This window comes from Jaminaea rosea (assembly GCF_003144245.1).
Source record: "Jaminaea rosea strain MCA 5214 unplaced genomic scaffold BDZ90scaffold_14, whole genome shotgun sequence".
Taxonomy (NCBI): Eukaryota; Fungi; Basidiomycota; class Exobasidiomycetes; order Microstromatales; genus Jaminaea; species Jaminaea rosea.
Window position 1 is genome coordinate 616 of NW_020289988.1, and position 14,507 is coordinate 15,122.

The 14,507-nt window shown below is 59.8% G+C and overlaps 8 protein-coding genes across 8 annotated transcripts; 4 read left to right on the forward strand and 4 right to left on the reverse strand.

The window, feature by feature from the left end:
- Window positions 1–2,867: 2,867 nt before the first annotated feature.
- BDZ90DRAFT_233913 (Osmotin, thaumatin-like protein) lies at window positions 2,868–3,907 on the forward strand. The gene has a single exon (XM_025506817.1). The coding sequence runs from the start codon at window positions 3,113–3,115 to the stop codon at window positions 3,800–3,802; it is 690 nt and encodes a 229-aa protein (XP_025360066.1). The 5' UTR covers window positions 2,868–3,112; the 3' UTR covers window positions 3,803–3,907.
- Window positions 3,908–4,369: 462 nt separating this feature from the next.
- On the forward strand, window positions 4,370–7,114 carry BDZ90DRAFT_233914 (hypothetical protein). Its single transcript, XM_025506818.1, has one exon. It carries the CDS (start codon window positions 4,553–4,555, stop codon window positions 6,746–6,748), a length of 2,196 nt encoding a protein of 731 aa, XP_025360067.1. The 5' UTR covers window positions 4,370–4,552; the 3' UTR covers window positions 6,749–7,114.
- Window positions 6,785–8,310, reverse strand: BDZ90DRAFT_275741 (Pkinase-domain-containing protein). The gene is made up of 2 exons (XM_025508899.1): window positions 7,752–8,310; window positions 6,785–7,675 (listed from the first exon to the last, which is right to left on the reverse strand). Exons 1-2 carry the CDS (start codon window positions 8,244–8,246, stop codon window positions 6,896–6,898), a joined length of 1,275 nt encoding a protein of 424 aa, XP_025360068.1. The 5' UTR covers window positions 8,247–8,310; the 3' UTR covers window positions 6,785–6,895.
- A 183-nt stretch (window positions 8,311–8,493) lies between these two features.
- Window positions 8,494–9,547, forward strand: BDZ90DRAFT_223231 (hypothetical protein; the record flags this gene model as incomplete). The annotated part of the gene is made up of 2 exons (XM_025504568.1): window positions 8,494–8,919; window positions 8,981–9,547. 2 exons carry the CDS (start codon window positions 8,494–8,496, stop codon window positions 9,545–9,547), a joined length of 993 nt encoding a protein of 330 aa, XP_025360069.1.
- Window positions 9,548–9,641: 94 nt separating this feature from the next.
- Window positions 9,642–10,228, reverse strand: BDZ90DRAFT_262109 (hypothetical protein; the record flags this gene model as incomplete). The annotated part of the gene is made up of 4 exons (XM_025508445.1): window positions 9,642–9,701; window positions 9,776–9,789; window positions 9,851–10,063; window positions 10,141–10,228. The coding sequence occupies 4 exons, from the start codon at window positions 10,226–10,228 to the stop codon at window positions 9,642–9,644; spliced, it is 375 nt and encodes a 124-aa protein (XP_025360070.1).
- A 748-nt stretch (window positions 10,229–10,976) lies between these two features.
- On the reverse strand, window positions 10,977–11,619 carry BDZ90DRAFT_262110 (hypothetical protein; the record flags this gene model as incomplete). Its single annotated transcript, XM_025508446.1, has 4 exons — window positions 10,977–11,042; window positions 11,105–11,118; window positions 11,207–11,419; window positions 11,490–11,619. 4 exons carry the CDS (start codon window positions 11,617–11,619, stop codon window positions 10,977–10,979), a joined length of 423 nt encoding a protein of 140 aa, XP_025360071.1.
- A 442-nt stretch (window positions 11,620–12,061) lies between these two features.
- BDZ90DRAFT_66242 (hypothetical protein) lies at window positions 12,062–13,230 on the forward strand. The gene has a single exon (XM_025509759.1). It carries the CDS (start codon window positions 12,351–12,353, stop codon window positions 13,095–13,097), a length of 747 nt encoding a protein of 248 aa, XP_025360072.1. The 5' UTR covers window positions 12,062–12,350; the 3' UTR covers window positions 13,098–13,230.
- A 353-nt stretch (window positions 13,231–13,583) lies between these two features.
- BDZ90DRAFT_228233 (hypothetical protein) lies at window positions 13,584–14,212 on the reverse strand (the record flags this gene model as incomplete). Its single annotated transcript, XM_025504800.1, has 4 exons — window positions 13,584–13,673; window positions 13,739–13,752; window positions 13,826–14,035; window positions 14,140–14,212. 4 exons carry the CDS (start codon window positions 14,210–14,212, stop codon window positions 13,584–13,586), a joined length of 387 nt encoding a protein of 128 aa, XP_025360073.1.
- Between the last annotated feature and the right edge of the window lie 295 nt (window positions 14,213–14,507).

Below are 14,507 nucleotides of genomic sequence, written 5' to 3' on the forward strand. Positions count from 1 at the left end.
CTCCTCCATCCATCCCCAGTCCACTCGGTCGTACGCCTTGCTCTGACCCAGCGTCTGCAGTGTCGAGCCTTTCGCCGCCACCTCCAGGACCGCGCGTAAGGTGAGGCCATTGTCGGCGAGTTGCTGCCCTCTGACGAAGCCAGTTTGCGCCTGGCTGACGAAGACAGATGCAAGCGGTTGTAGCTTCGCCGTAAGGGCCCTTGTGTAGATCTTGTAGTCCACATTCAGTAGCGAGATTGGCCTCCAATTGTCAATCGTGTGCAGGGATCCTTGCTTCGGGATCAGCCGGACCACCGACTCCCGCCAACTGCTCGGGAGAGGGTGTGCTGGGTCTGCGGCGGCGATGCGTACAATCTCTTCGACAACTTGTAAGGCTTGAGGGAAGCGGAGGTAAAACTTGTAGGTAAGGCCGTCGGCGCCCGGCACGGACTGAGCAGCCGCCCCCTTACGGCAGGCCTGTGTCAGCTCGGCCAAGGTCGGCGTGAGCGTGGGTGTCGGCAGGGTGGGCGTCAACGCTGGCGGGAGAGGATCGAGTAGCTGGCGGCGGCTGGCTGGGCACGACTCCCCTGCTTCCGTCATCTGCTGGAAGTGCGCCGCAACTACCTCTGGGACTTCCCTGGTCTTGCAAAGGCGGCCGGAAGCGTCACGCAGATTCGGAATTGTGGTGACCGCCGTGGCCGCTCGGGCGTGGGCCAGGCGAGGCACCGCCGATGGGCCTAACACGTCTGCTAGTCGCGCTCTGATCGGGATGCCGCCGTTGCGTCGCAGTCGGTCTGCCTCCTCGTCGCCCTGCTGCCGGCGGTCGGCAGCCAGTCTCCTCGAGTGTCGCTGCGCGTGGAGGGCGATGCGCTCCTTGCACCAGTTCCACCACTTGGACGTCGACGGGAAGGAGGGGCGGCGGGCCAGCCAGGCGTCCCAGTGAGACTGACAGGATGCAACATAATCGTCGTCATCTAGCAGCTGCTCGTTCAGGCGCCACGGTGCTGTCGGGCGCAGGGCAGGGCCGTGGTAGCGTCGAGAGTTCCGTCCGCGCACCGAGCGCGCCGTGTGCCGGCGGGTGGGGGCTATCAGCTGCAGGTGGGCATCAACAGCGTAGTGGTCGCTCTCGTTGGAGGGGGTGATGAGAAAATGAGTCGGCGTGAAGGTGCTGCTGGCGGCAAAGATGTGGTCTATGCGGCTGCGGCTCACTAGATCGCCGTCCCAGATGTGCGGGCGGGTCCAGGGGCCGGGCGAGGAAGCGGCGAGGCTGCGGACCGCATCGGTAAAGCCGGCGAGGAAGGGCGCCAAGGCATCCCAGGCGGTGTCGGCGCGGCGTGCCCGGGCCTGTGGGCGTCGGTCCTGGCAATCAATATTCCTATCCGGACAGTCTTGGAAGTCCCCGAGGACAAGGTGGCAGGCTCGCAGCAAGATCCCACTGCGGTGGGAGAAGGCCCGCCGCCTGGACGTGGCAACCGGGGCGTAGACGATGGCGACAGTGATAGGAAGAAGCGGTAGGGCGGAACCAGGGGCACCATAGAGCTGGGCGATCAGGATGCGCCCGTCTTCGTGCACGCCGATCTGGTGCAAGCGGCCGAGGCCTGGACGGAGGAGGAGGGCCACATGTTCGGCGACCAGAGTGCAAGGGTCGTCGGCAGCCCCAACTAGAACAGCGTGAAGGGCGTCCCGGGTGGCGTGGTGTTCCTGGAGAGCGAGGAGGTCGAAGGGACCCTGGAGGAGAGAGGTGCGGCGATGGGGTTGCAGCGACGGAGGCTGGGGCTGAGGGAGGCGGCGGCAGTTCCACGTCCTCACCCTCGGGTCACGGTCGCGGCGGGCAGCGGGAGGGACCCAAGGCTGTGGCAGCCAGGTGGACCCGTACGTTGGCGGGATGGAAGAGGTCATGAGGTGCCAGTCTTCGTTCGAGGCGTTATCGGCCGCGAGCCGCCCGATGATGCCCAACAATGTTGTACGGCAATGAAGCCGTGCTGCCGAGTCGACGGCGCTACAGAATTTCCCTTACTTGCCAGCACAGTGTGGCGTCGTGTTATCGACGCTGGTTCAAGCAGTGACTACGAAACAGGTCCACCTGCCAAGCTAGCCAGGTCTGATCCAAAATCTGGACTTGTGAGCGAGCAATGCTGTACTGTTTTTGCCGACAACGAGAACGCCTCGAAACTTTCGTACTGGTCCGGCCTCTAAATGTTCGGGCTGGTCCGATGGTATTGCGTGGCCGTGCGCAAAGTGGCCAAAGAGGTCCAGCAGGTCCTTCAGAAGTCGCATAGGCTTGGTGCTTGCCCTTACTCCACGTCGATCCGACTCGCAGCTGATGTCTGTCGAGTCGAGGGCAGTCGCGAAGACGTCGTCTCCAATCCCCGATCTTCCTGACGAGCTCGGACGGTCGCCCTCGCTTGGCTGGCGTCACTCAGGGCGCGACCGGCGGCGAGGTGCAGCGGAGCAAAGGCCAAGCGAGGCGAGCAGGGTTCCAGGGCGTGGCGCTGCCCACGGTACGGCGTTGATGCCGATGCAACATACTGAAGTCGCGTGAAGCTCGCGATGACCGCAACGAAAGGTGCATTCATTGACATGCGAGGCCTCGCGCCAGGTCAAACTTCTCGACGTGCCCTCTGGCTACGCAGGCGTTGTCATACTACTGACATCGACGTGGACCTCCACCCCCATTCTTGCACGCACCTCGGAGCTTCTGCATGCACCCCGCAAAACCCAATTCATGATGCGCTTCTTTGCCTCACTCGCCGGCGGCAGGAACAAATTGGATCGAGACGAGGAGCAATCAAACTCAATGCGAGTCGAACCTACGATGCAATATCGGCATCATTCTGGGAGAGCACGTTGGGGACCATCCCACCTTCGCAGTTTCGACGTGACCTACTCGTGAGTTGGAGGGAGCGTGATGAGCAACCTACGTGGGGGCCTCGCAGACTTGGGCCCAAGGACAGGCACAAGCACTGTTCGGCGGGCGCTCTTGCAAACCAGACTTGCCAGCAAGCCAACACCGCCGCCGACAAGGTGGAGAGCAGGGTATAAGAAGGCGAGTCGAGCGTCGTTCCCACTCTTTCTGTCTCATCCAACCACCTCGCCCACTTCGGCCAGCTCTCACACACACCCACTTGCCAACATGTCCCCCAGCTTCTCCTCCCTCTTCGCATTTGCGGCGCTTGCCACCACCTCGCTGGCCTCGAGCGTTACTCTGCAGAACTCGTGCAGCTACCCCGTCTGGGTGCGCGACTCGTCTCCCGGCGCCAACGGCCGCATCGTCCGCGTCAACGCCAATTCTCCGTCGACGGACGTCACGCAGGGCGGTGCCGGCTTTGTCCTCAACCTCCTCACGGGCTGCTCCGACGACTCCGGTAATGGCTGCGCCACGGGCGACGTAGGCGGGGGTGCTCTGCCCTTTGGCCGCGTCGAAGCCACCTTCACCGACACGTACGTCAACTACGACCTCTCCCTCGAGTACGGGTGGAACGTCCCCGTTGAGATCGGCGCTCCTTCGTGCCCCTACTTTGCCTGCACTTCGCTCCCTGGTTGCCCCGTCCCTGGACCAGACGGTTCTTGTTACTCGCCCTGCTGCGCCTCGGCGGACAACTGCCAGGGAACCAACAGCTGCCCCTACGAGACGCGCGACAACGGTCCCGGTGGCAAGGGCGTCAACTCGCAGTATTACATGGACACTTGCCCTAACGCTTATGCTTGGCCGATTGAGGACAGCGACGTGCCCAGCGCCTACATTGACACCAACTGCGGTAACCAGGATCTTCAGATCAACTTCTGCCCTCCCGTTGGCAACAGCAACATCCCCCGCTCGTAGAGGTGGCGGTGTTCTCGCAACGGAAGAGGCCCGACAAGAATCGCCCTGATCGCTCTTTTCTTTCCATATCTTCGTCTCCCCAGCTTCGGAATTGAATCACATTGCTCTTCTGTACTTACGCGCGACGTCGGAATGATGCCCGTTTAGCTACAGGTGTACGTGAAGGGGTAGATCTGGGCGAGGGGTTGTGAACGGCATCGGCGCTACGCGGAGGCTGTAGTGAGCGTGACAGTCGAGAATGCGCTGCTGGATCTTGAGTAGCCTCAGCGACGAGCGTAATCGACCGGCGAGTGATGAGGTGACATCCTGATAGATCCAGCTATCCCGATGGTGATGGTGTCGATAAGAAAGAAGGGATGGCAATGCCTCGCACCTCTGTGGTGCTTCCGCCCCGCCCCGCACGGTGGGCGCGGAACTGGCGGCGCGGCGCGACCTTTGGTTTGAACCCTTGTGCCTTGTGCCGGTGCCGGTGGCCGCTCTTGTGCCTGCCGCGTGGGCGTCGAGATTGCTTGGCGCGGGACACAGCAAATTGTCGAAGGCAAGGCGTTGGCTCGTATCTTTGCTCATCACCACGACATCCTCCTCCACCGCGAATAGCAGCCGCAGCCGCATCCACGGTTGCGCACCCTCCATCACCATTCCTTTCTCGCTGCCTGCACCCATGCTCAACCGCATCGCTGCTCTCGCCGCATCATCACCTGCTTCCCCCTTGACGGAATAACACGTGCTTAACCACGCGCGCATACAAAGATGCCGCCCGCCTCAACCATCGTCGCTCCTCAGATCGAGGACGTCTCCAAGGCCTTTGCCGTCTTAGGCTTCTTCATCGTCGTCTATGGCCAAGTCTCCTACATAGCCAAAGAGCGGCTCTACCTCTCCGAGCCACTCATTGCCATCACGCTGGGGATCATAGTCGGCCCCTACGTGTTAGGATGGGTCGATCCTTTATCATGGTCAGAGGATCCAGAAATCTACCACGAGACGACGTACCAGTTCACACGTCTAGTCGTAGGAGTCCAAGTGCTTTTCACTGGAATCGCTCTACCCAAGGCGTACCTACGCAGGGAGATTGTATCCCTCCTCGTCCTCCTCTTTGGAATCATGACGACGGCCTGGTTTGTCACCGCCCTTCTTATCTGGGGACTGATTCGCACGCCTGGTGAATGGTCACTCACTTTCCTCGAGTCACTCTGCATCGCCGCCGCCGTCACGCCAACTGACCCGGTCTTGGCAAACTCGATCACAAAGGGACGCTACGCAGAGAAGCATGTTCCCGCCAATGTGCGCAACATCATCCTCGCAGAGTCTGGCGCCAATGACGGCCTCGGCTTCCCCTTTCTGTACATCGCCGTCTACCTCATCGACCGCGCCTCCATTGATCGCGGCGATAGCGTTGGCACAGAGGTGGGACGCTGGGTCTACGCCGTCGTCATCTACCAGATCATCCTCAGCTGCGTCTATGGATTCGTCGTCGGATTCATTGCCCGCAAGACGCTTAAGTGGGCAGAGGGTAGACAGTACATCGACAAAGACAACTTCTTTGCCTTTGGGTTGGGTCTCGCTCTCTTCACACTGGGCACGACGGGACTCTTCGGGTCGGACGACATTCTCGCCTGCTTCGTGGCGGGAAACAGTTTCACGTGGGACGACTACTATCGCATCCGCAGCGAAGAGAGCGACGTACAGGATATTCTCGATATGCTGCTCAACGCGGCGGTCTTCATCTACATCGGCACCATCATCCCTTGGAACTACTATCACGCCGTTGCCGATCTCGAAGGACCCACGCTCGGCGGCATTCCCACCTGGCGCATCGTCCTGCTAGGCATCTTCGTCCTCCTACTCCGCCGCCCACCTTGGGTCATCGCTTCCACCAAGGTCATCCCTGCCTTGACCACTTTCGGCGAATCTGCCTTTGCGGGTTGGTTCGGCCCTATCGGCGTAGGCGCTGTATTCTATATCGAGGTCGCGCTACGCTCCATCCCCGACGACGGATCGCGAGAACGCCTTCGTTCCCTCTACACGCCCGTCGTGCTCTTCACCGTCTTCAGCTCAGTCCTCACGCACGGCGTCACCATTCCCATCTCCAAGCTCGGCCCACACGTGGTAAAGAAGACGGCAACTCTCACGCGCAGTCGTTCCATCACCTTCACCTCGCGCCCGGGGTCGAGGAGTAATACGCTCGACGTCTCGTCAACAGCGGCCGCTGCTGCAAAGGAGCAAGAACAGGACAGTGGGGCACAGCAAAGCGCAAGCTCAGGCCGACCCAAGTGGAACCCGCTCTACTCCGTCGGTAAGCGAACGCAGAGCGTCGTCCTCTTCTGGCGTCCGGACAGCTTCTGGCGGAGGGAGGCGGACCACCTTCGGCATGGCGACCAGGATGGCGAAGGCGAGGGGGCTGATGGCGAAAAGAGGCCCACGATCAGTGGGCCCAGTGATCCACGACGTCGTCATTCAATCGAGGAGGCGCGCAAGGCTGAAGAGCAAGGGGCAAGTGCCAGTAGTGCCGAGAACGTCGAGGCCGGTACGAGCGAGTCCACAGGCTCTTCTCCAAGCGCAGACGCTGGACCTCGTGGGCATCGCCCCGTCCCTTCCGCGCTCGAGCTGCCTACGACGAGCAGCGGCGATCCTGCCCCTCCCGTGCCAGCCCATCTCCGTAACGCAGGTCGAGCGAGCGAAGTGCCCGCCTCTGCCGCTTCGACCGACTCTCAGCAGCCGGCTCCGTCCTCTTCGGCGACTCACTTTAAATGGTCTGCTGCAGGGTGGAACGAGGAGCTTGCTCGTGAGCGAGCAGAGGCTCAGCGCGAGGCCAGAGAGGGGTGGCCGGAGGCTGTCAGAGCTGCCATGGGTGAACGGGGAGGCGAGGGAAGTGGTAGTCGACCTGGTACTCCGCGTGCAGGTGGGGCAAGCACGCCTGGTACGCCGAACAGGGTGAGGTTTGACTAAGAGAGCGAAGGGGTGGGAGGGAATGCGAGGGACCGACGATCACAGTCGAAGGGAGGAGCGCAAGAGCCATGCTTTCAGTCGTGTAATCATCCTGCTGTGGGCCGGTACAAATACAGTTGATTCGGAGGACAGCCTGCTCACCGCCGTTCATCCAAAAGCCATCTTTCTGGCCATCCTCTTCCTCTCCTCGATCATCTCCCTCGTGGCTACGATGCGTTTGCCGTTGGTCGTTGCTTTAGCATTGCCGTTAGCATGGTTGCCCGGCGCTGTTTCCGCTTGCGCCTGCTTCTTGACGGCTATGACCGCCTCACCCCCACCAGCGCGCCTCTTTTCGTCCCTCTCTCCACTCTCTTCCAACAAACCCTGCGCAATCTCTCCCTCCTTTTCCTTGTGTCGTGGCAAGTCCTCTGGTCGAGTTGGCGATGGAGCATGCTGGCTGAAGTAGGGATGACGTAGTGAATCCTGAGCGCTGGGACGCTTAGCCGGGTCATAAGCCAGCATAGCGTCTAGCAGCTGTGATGCTCCTCTCCCTGCGCCGGAGAACAAGCTAGCCGTAGGAGGGCGAGGGTGTTGCTGAGCTGGGGCCATGGATGATGCCAAAGGTAGCTCTTTCCAATGCGCCCACTCTTGCGTGGTTGGCGTTCCTCTGGCCTGGAAGATGACTGCTAGCTGAGCCGCATCACTCCCCTCCCCCGGCATGTACGGGGTACGCAACATCATTTCGGCGAAGATGGCGCCCGCTGACCAGACGTCTACAGTTGAGCTGTAGTGGCGCGCGCCGAGGAGGAGTTCTGGAGGGCGATACCAGAGGGTAATGACTTGGTTTGTCATGCGGGTCGAAGGTGGGGCGAGTTCGCGGGCGAGACCGAAGTCTGCTAACTTGAGATGACCGGTGGGTGAAATGAGTAAGTTGTTTGGTTTCAAGTCCTGCGCAAGTGAGGGAGGAGAAGGGGGGGGGGGATGAGTATATGCGCTACCCCATCGTCTTGATTGTAGTGCTCACCCTATGCAGGCATCCCATCGCATGACAATAGTCGAGCCCCTTGAGCAGCATGCCCAACCAGCTCTTGACATCTGCCGGGGTAAAGACGAGGCCTCTATCCCTGATGAGCGCCTCCATGTTAGTATCCAAGAACTCCAAGACGAGATTCAAACTCTGCCCTCCTGCCCCACCACCACCACTTGCAAAGACATCCAGCAAAGCGATGACATTCTCGCACTTCATCTCTCTCAAGAAGCCCACTTCACGGAGCGCTGTTGGGTCTAAGCCGTCAGCTCCACCTGCAGATGCGGCTGAGATCTTGATCTTCTTGATTGCGACTCGTGTATTGGTTTCAAGGTCACGAGCGAGGAAGACGGAGGCGTAGGTTCCTTCGCCGACCTTGCGCTGTTTGAGGTAGCGTTGGCGTGGCGGCATGTGGGAGGAGGAGATGGTGGCATTGCTAGTAGATGGATGAGATGATGATGATGATGATGAGGATGATGAAGGCAGCGCCATCGTCGCTGTCGCTGTCAAGGGTGCAATGACGGATCGAATGGTGCGGAGACGAGACTGTTGGCTGAGTCGGACGAGGAGCGAGCGCATGGCGGCGGGCCTGAATCCAACAGGCACGGAAGTGGAGTCGAGCCTCGTCCTGCGCCCCTCAAGTCGGACTGGGACCTGGAACTGGAACTGGTTCTGTACCTGGACCTGCAGCTAGGGGTTCGCGCAAATATTTCTTACAACTCGACGACGTTGACACGCAATGACGAGCACGACGAGCGAGCCCGCCGTCGAGCAACTCGCAAAGAAGAAGGGCAAGCTCATCCGCCCGAGAGGCAAGAGAGGCGGCAAAAAGCATCAGAGCAAAGCCGCTCTAGCCGCTGCAGCTGAGGTAGTAAAGGCGGCAAAGAAGAAAGCAGCTCGCGGCCCATCGGAACATTCGATTCGCATCGCCCACTTCCATTGCCTTGAGAAAGAGAAGGCCAGACTCATCTCTGGCAAAGGCAGCGATCAGGGACAAAGCGCAGAGCTGCGTCTGGCAGAGATTGAGCGCGAGCAGGCTGAGCTTGGCGGGTTGGACGCATATCAGGATGACAGCCTGGCGGGGAGTGCAAGTCATCGTGGTGGAGAGAGCGGAAAATGGCTGGTCCAGCAGGTCATCAAGCTGAGGGGCAAAGAGACGGTGAGTGTGAGTGGAACACCTCCGAGCCTCCCTGATTGATGCTCATCTCTCGCCCTCACGCCCGCAGCTCCGCCTCTTAGACGTAGGCGCTCTCACCGGTACATCCTATTCGTCGTACTCCTTCATCAACCCTACATACATCGACATCAACCCACGTGCATCGCATGTCATTCAGAACGACTTCTTTGACTTTCCACTACCCGCGCAGAGCGAGGAAAAATACGACATCGTCTGCCTCTCCCTCGTCCTCAACTTCGTCGGCGACTTGGCCAAGCGAGGCGAGGCATTGGTCAGGGCGCATGGATATCTCAAGCCAGAGGGCATGCTTTACCTCGTATTACCGCTCGCATGCGTGGCAAACTCTCGCTACCTGGACCACGGGCGGCTGCAGGCTATCCTCGAGTCATGTGGGTGGGATGTCCTCGTCAACGATGACTCGGCGCGATTGACTAGGTGGTTGCTGAAGCGCAAAGAGGAAGTCAAGGGGGGGAGCAAGGCAAGAGGTGGACCATGTTGGGATGGGACGCAGTGGAAAAAAGAGGAGATCAAAGTCAGCAAGACGGCAAACAACTTTTGTATCAAGGTGGACCAGCCAGAGCAACCGCCAAAACGGCCGGCGAAGCGCGCCAAATAGAGTCGAGGAGTAGAAGTGACGATAGGAGTTGGACGGCAGCTGAGAGGGCTACACGGCAGCTTCGTAGGCCATTCGGCGCCGAGAAAGGTTCTCTTCACTCGAGCTCCCCCTTGACGGCGTCTCTCAGTCGAAGGGGAGGCAGACCATCGTTTGCCTAAAGAGGGATACCGCAAGCGGATCAGCAACGTCCCGGGGCTCAGCCGAAACTCGCTCTTTCGCTTCACTCACAAACCTCAAGCACTCTGTGCACGACGCAGCAGCGGTTAGACAAGCAACGTGAGCCGTCCTTGCGCGCCGACGCACTGTATTTACCCGCATGCTCGACACAGTTTCTGCTGGGCACATTGAGGTTGGTGCAGCCCGAAGAGCAGTCCTCGGCGGAACAGCCTTGGGAGACCTTATGGCTGGGCACGACACTTTGGCATGGACCAACTTTGTTGACGCCAGGGTAGTTGTTGCCGTAGATGGTCGTGTATTTGACTCCACCGCAGAGATCGTCAACGGTGAAGCAGTAGCCTGGCTGAGCGCGTGGGGAGGTCAACCAAGGCAGAAACACTGAGGCGGATCGTTGCACTCGCCTAGGTAGTAGATACCAGTCGGGCCGTTTGCGGCGAAGATTATTGTCGACAGGTGGGCGAGAACGACTACAATCGCCGTGGTGACCGGTAAGAGGGAGAGCATGCTGGGGAGGACAAGATGATGGTGAGGAGGACAAAGCAATTGGTGTTGAGGATAGCGCCTTTTATTATTCCAAGGCGCACAGCAATCGACGGCGTCACTTTGCCGCAGGGCATCGGGCAGGTCACGGACCTCGGACCTCCTCGTTATCGCCTCATTGCTGATGCAAGACGCGCGGATCTCGACGCTTTGCAGGGTCAATGACAGCGCCTACGGTCAGCAGTTGGCCCACGTATTTGCACTGCACTCAGCTTCAAGACACGCCGCCATCATCATCCGACTGCCGCAGATCAACGTCAGGGCATCAGTAAAAAGGATGGTCCGGCGCTGTGATAGGGCACACAAAAGTTGCTGGGAAGTCAGAGTCATCATCGCTGCGCCCTTGGAGCTGCGTAGCCGAGAGCCCCTTCCTGACTGGCGTCATCCTTTCCTCTAGCTCACGAAGGCGGCGGGATATGTCGGGCGCATTCGTCGATGATTGGAACCGAGACGGTGCAGACCGCACTGCAGCACCGTCGAGCTCAATCGCATCGCAGGGAAGGCCGCTTGTCATCATTGACTGCAGTTACATTCCTCAGTCGCAGACGAGGGACACCACAAGCGGCTTGATGGGGCAGAGGCGGATCAGAGTTGGCATTCCGCATTCCGCATTCTCTCGTTGAAGAGAACGAAAGATCAGTCCCAGGCCAACACAAGATGTCCCAACAGCAAGCCCCACGACGACGGGTATGGCGCGGGCGTGGCCGTTCTCTTACCCCTCGTCATCAATAGCGGAGTCTTTGCCGTCGAGTCGCTTAGCCGGAGGCCCATCGTCCTCCTGTCCAGGTAGAGGACTATCAGCTGGCAGTCAAACAAGTCAGTAGAGGACGCCGCACTCACGAAAATAAGGCAACCTGGGCGCGTGTGATTGCCAGCAAGGCAAGCCGTCAACTCTCCTACGACACAGACCATCCAACTAGCTCTCCCTTCGCGCGTACTCACGATAAGCCCTTGTATTGTCAATACAGGCATGCGCCTGAACTTTCATCGTGTCGCAGTCGGCGGAGCAATCCGGTTTGACGCAGGCTTTGGTCACTGGGTGCCCAGGCGCGACACTCTCGCAGTATCCGATCTCATTGGCCCCAGGCAGCGTACTACCGTAGAGGGTGCGAGTCTGCTCTCCGCTGCATTTCAGCTCCTTGGTCCAGCAATAGCCTGCAGGGCGAGGAGAAGAGGAGAGAGGTTAATCGGGTAGATAGAGGATGCTGGGACGGAAAGGAGCGACACTCGCCTAGGTAGTGGATCTCTCCCGCTTCTTTCGCCTCGTGCGTAGTGACCGCAGTGATCAGAAAGACGAGGCCAACGAGGAGTACGACGACGTGAGGCACGACGAGGGGTTTCAAGGCTTTGAGCATGATAAGAGCTGGAAAGAGGTGGAGATCTTGGGCAGAATTGGGAGTGGGAAAATACAGGCAATCAGCTTCCATTTGCGACGGTCTAAAGACAACCCGGCGACGCGTAGGGCTACAGCGCTTTCGAATCGCACAACGCAGCGCCCGCATCATCATGACAATGCCGCCGCCATTGGCTGCAGAGCACGCTTACCGGCAGAATCAGCGGGTGGCTAGCGCCTCAAAGGGCGAGACATGGCGGGGTAAATCGGAGGCGATGGCAGAGAACACTGTAGTGGGCACCGCACGGCCATGACCATGCGTGGCTGCGATGTCAAAGCCGGCAAGACCAAGCTGTGCCCTCGATCCGCGAGGATTTGGTCCTGAGGATCGTCGTCCAATGTTGCCGCCTCCGACCTCCCGACCGAGCGAGGCGGATGAGCGAGGCGAAGACGGCCCACACGAGGAGCTCCGACGGCATGATCAAAGCGCTCACTTCACGGCCGTGCTCGACATAGCCTGTTTCAGACATGATGCCATCGTAGAGGGTCACGCGCCGATCTGGACCATACCGTGTGGGCGCCAGGGCGCGGACCTCGCCGATCGTACAGGAATGGCAGTCCCTCTCATCGTGGGCAAGGGGCAACAGCTGATATAGGCAGCCCTCACTCGTCTCGCCATCTTCTCCAACACCTCCTAACTGCCCTCGCAACCAAGCATCTACCACTACATCGACTACATCACCCCAGCGCAGTATGGTCATGCTTCTTACCTGGACGCACACCGCCATGGCTCTCGCCGCCACCCTCACCGTCTTTGGTGTCAACATTGCCCCTCGCGCCGGACACAACGTCGCTCTCGAAGGAGGCGCAGCGCTCGAGGCAGCCCGAGCCACACCCTTCCCCGACGAGGCCGAGCCTCAGCAGCCCCGCGACACCATCGTCATGCCGGTGGCTGATCATATCCTCGCAACGAGAAACGTAGAAATCGGCCACTGCTGCTCCAACAGCATGTGCAAGGACGAAGGCTCCTCGGTTCAAGGTGTGGCTCAGGGCAAGAACCAGGTCCCTAATTGCGTTGGCTTCAAGTTGAAGTATTCAGCCGACTCTTTCTGCTCGTCCTCCAACTGCTCCAGCGCCACGGGCAAGTGCCGCGGGGGAGGGTTTCCTGCGGGAGGATGCTTGAGCTTCAGCACGGGTGAAACGGTCGGCTGCGTGGCCATGGGCAGTGGTGCCGTCGAGTTGTTCAAAGAACGTGCCAGCCAGGGTGCTCCTCAGCCTCGGCTTCTCGCTTCCGGTCTCAACAAGGCTCGAGGCAAGCTCGACATCAACGCCGCTCGTGATACGCACACGGTGTACAAAGCTCGAGACGCTCCCGAAGTCAACTCGGCCCGTCACGCCACCATCGCGCGTAAAGCTACAGTCCGTGGCGAGCAAGAAGCCGCTCTCGCAATTGACGCTGACGGGATCATCAATGAGAAAACTGCCGCTCGCGACGAGTAGTCTCGCACATCGTCGTTGTCAGACTTCGCCAGAGCAGACCAGACACAAGCCGCTTCTCTCTCGAGCACATACTGTAGAGCCCTGTCTGTGACAATCCTCTACTCGTTCGAAATACATCCTCACTTCAATTCGACGATGTCGTCTTTCAGCCGAGCCCTGCACGCGCGTGGATGATCCATCCGCACGCACAGCTTCGTCGCAAGCAGTGTCTGCGAGCGCCCGTGGGGTCTCTTGACTTCTCTGACGATGCGAAGGCCTCACAGCAACTAAATCCTCAAGGTGGATGTGCTCAACAGCACTGCGCAGACATGCGGATGACACGGCCGCGGCGGGTGGGGCATTTGCTCATGACACGCGCGCGTACTCTCAGGCGTCACTCTCGATGCCAAGCAAGATCGCTCCTGCCGCACAATGATGGGACACATGATCATTGATCTCAAAGGTGGGGATCAAAGAATGAGAGAGTCGTGACAAGGCCGCCGCTGATTACTGCAGCTTGGACGTGCCAGCAGGCTCCTTGGCGCCACGGACTGCGGCGCGGTCGCTGATGGACGAGGGTGGCTTCGGGTCGGGAGCCTGAGTTGAAGAGAGCAGATAATTAGTGAAGCTCTCGAGCAGCTCGCGCCAGACAAGGCGCTCACGAATACGAGGCACTCTGTGCGCCGGCGCGCAAATCAGCAAAAGGTCTAGACGAGCAGCACTCCTCCTCCCCCTTTTGAACGACTCACTGTAAGCCCTCGTATCCTCGATGCAGGCGTGTGGCTTCACGTTCATGGCGTCGCATCCGCCTGTGCAGTCCGAGTTGATACAGCCATCGACGACTGGATGGGCGGATGCGAAGCTCTGGCAATCGCCAATGGCGTTGGCGCCTGGTAATTTGCCAGTGACGGTGCGCGTCTTGACGCCGCTACACTTGAGTTCGCTGGGCCAGCAATAGCCTGTGGATAGGCAGCAAAGAAGAGTCACACGGGCTGCAGAGCTTAGGCTGATGAGCGGAGGTATCACTCGCCTAGGTACGTCCCATTAGGGGCGGCGCCCTGACCAAGGACCGTCTTGATACCCAGGTGAGCAAGGCCGACGAGAACAGCGGTAAGAAGCTTGAAGTTGATGGGCATGGCGTCGTGTGGTGGAGTGAGGAGGAAAGAACAGCGTGTCTCGATGAGCGCACCGCCTGTCGTGTGTAGAAGGGTCACGGGCAACGTAGCGGTAGCTCTGGAAGCAAAGGGCTTCGAGCGCGGTTCAAGATTACCCCGTCCCATCGTGGAAGGATAAGAAGAGGGTTGTCACGGTAAAACACGTGGCCGCCGCAGCCGGTGCTCGATTGCTTGCTTTGAGCAACGGTCGTCTTCAGGCTCAGCCTGCGCCATCAAGCTGGGCTGTGGTCCCGCGGAGTCATGGCGATCTCCCAAT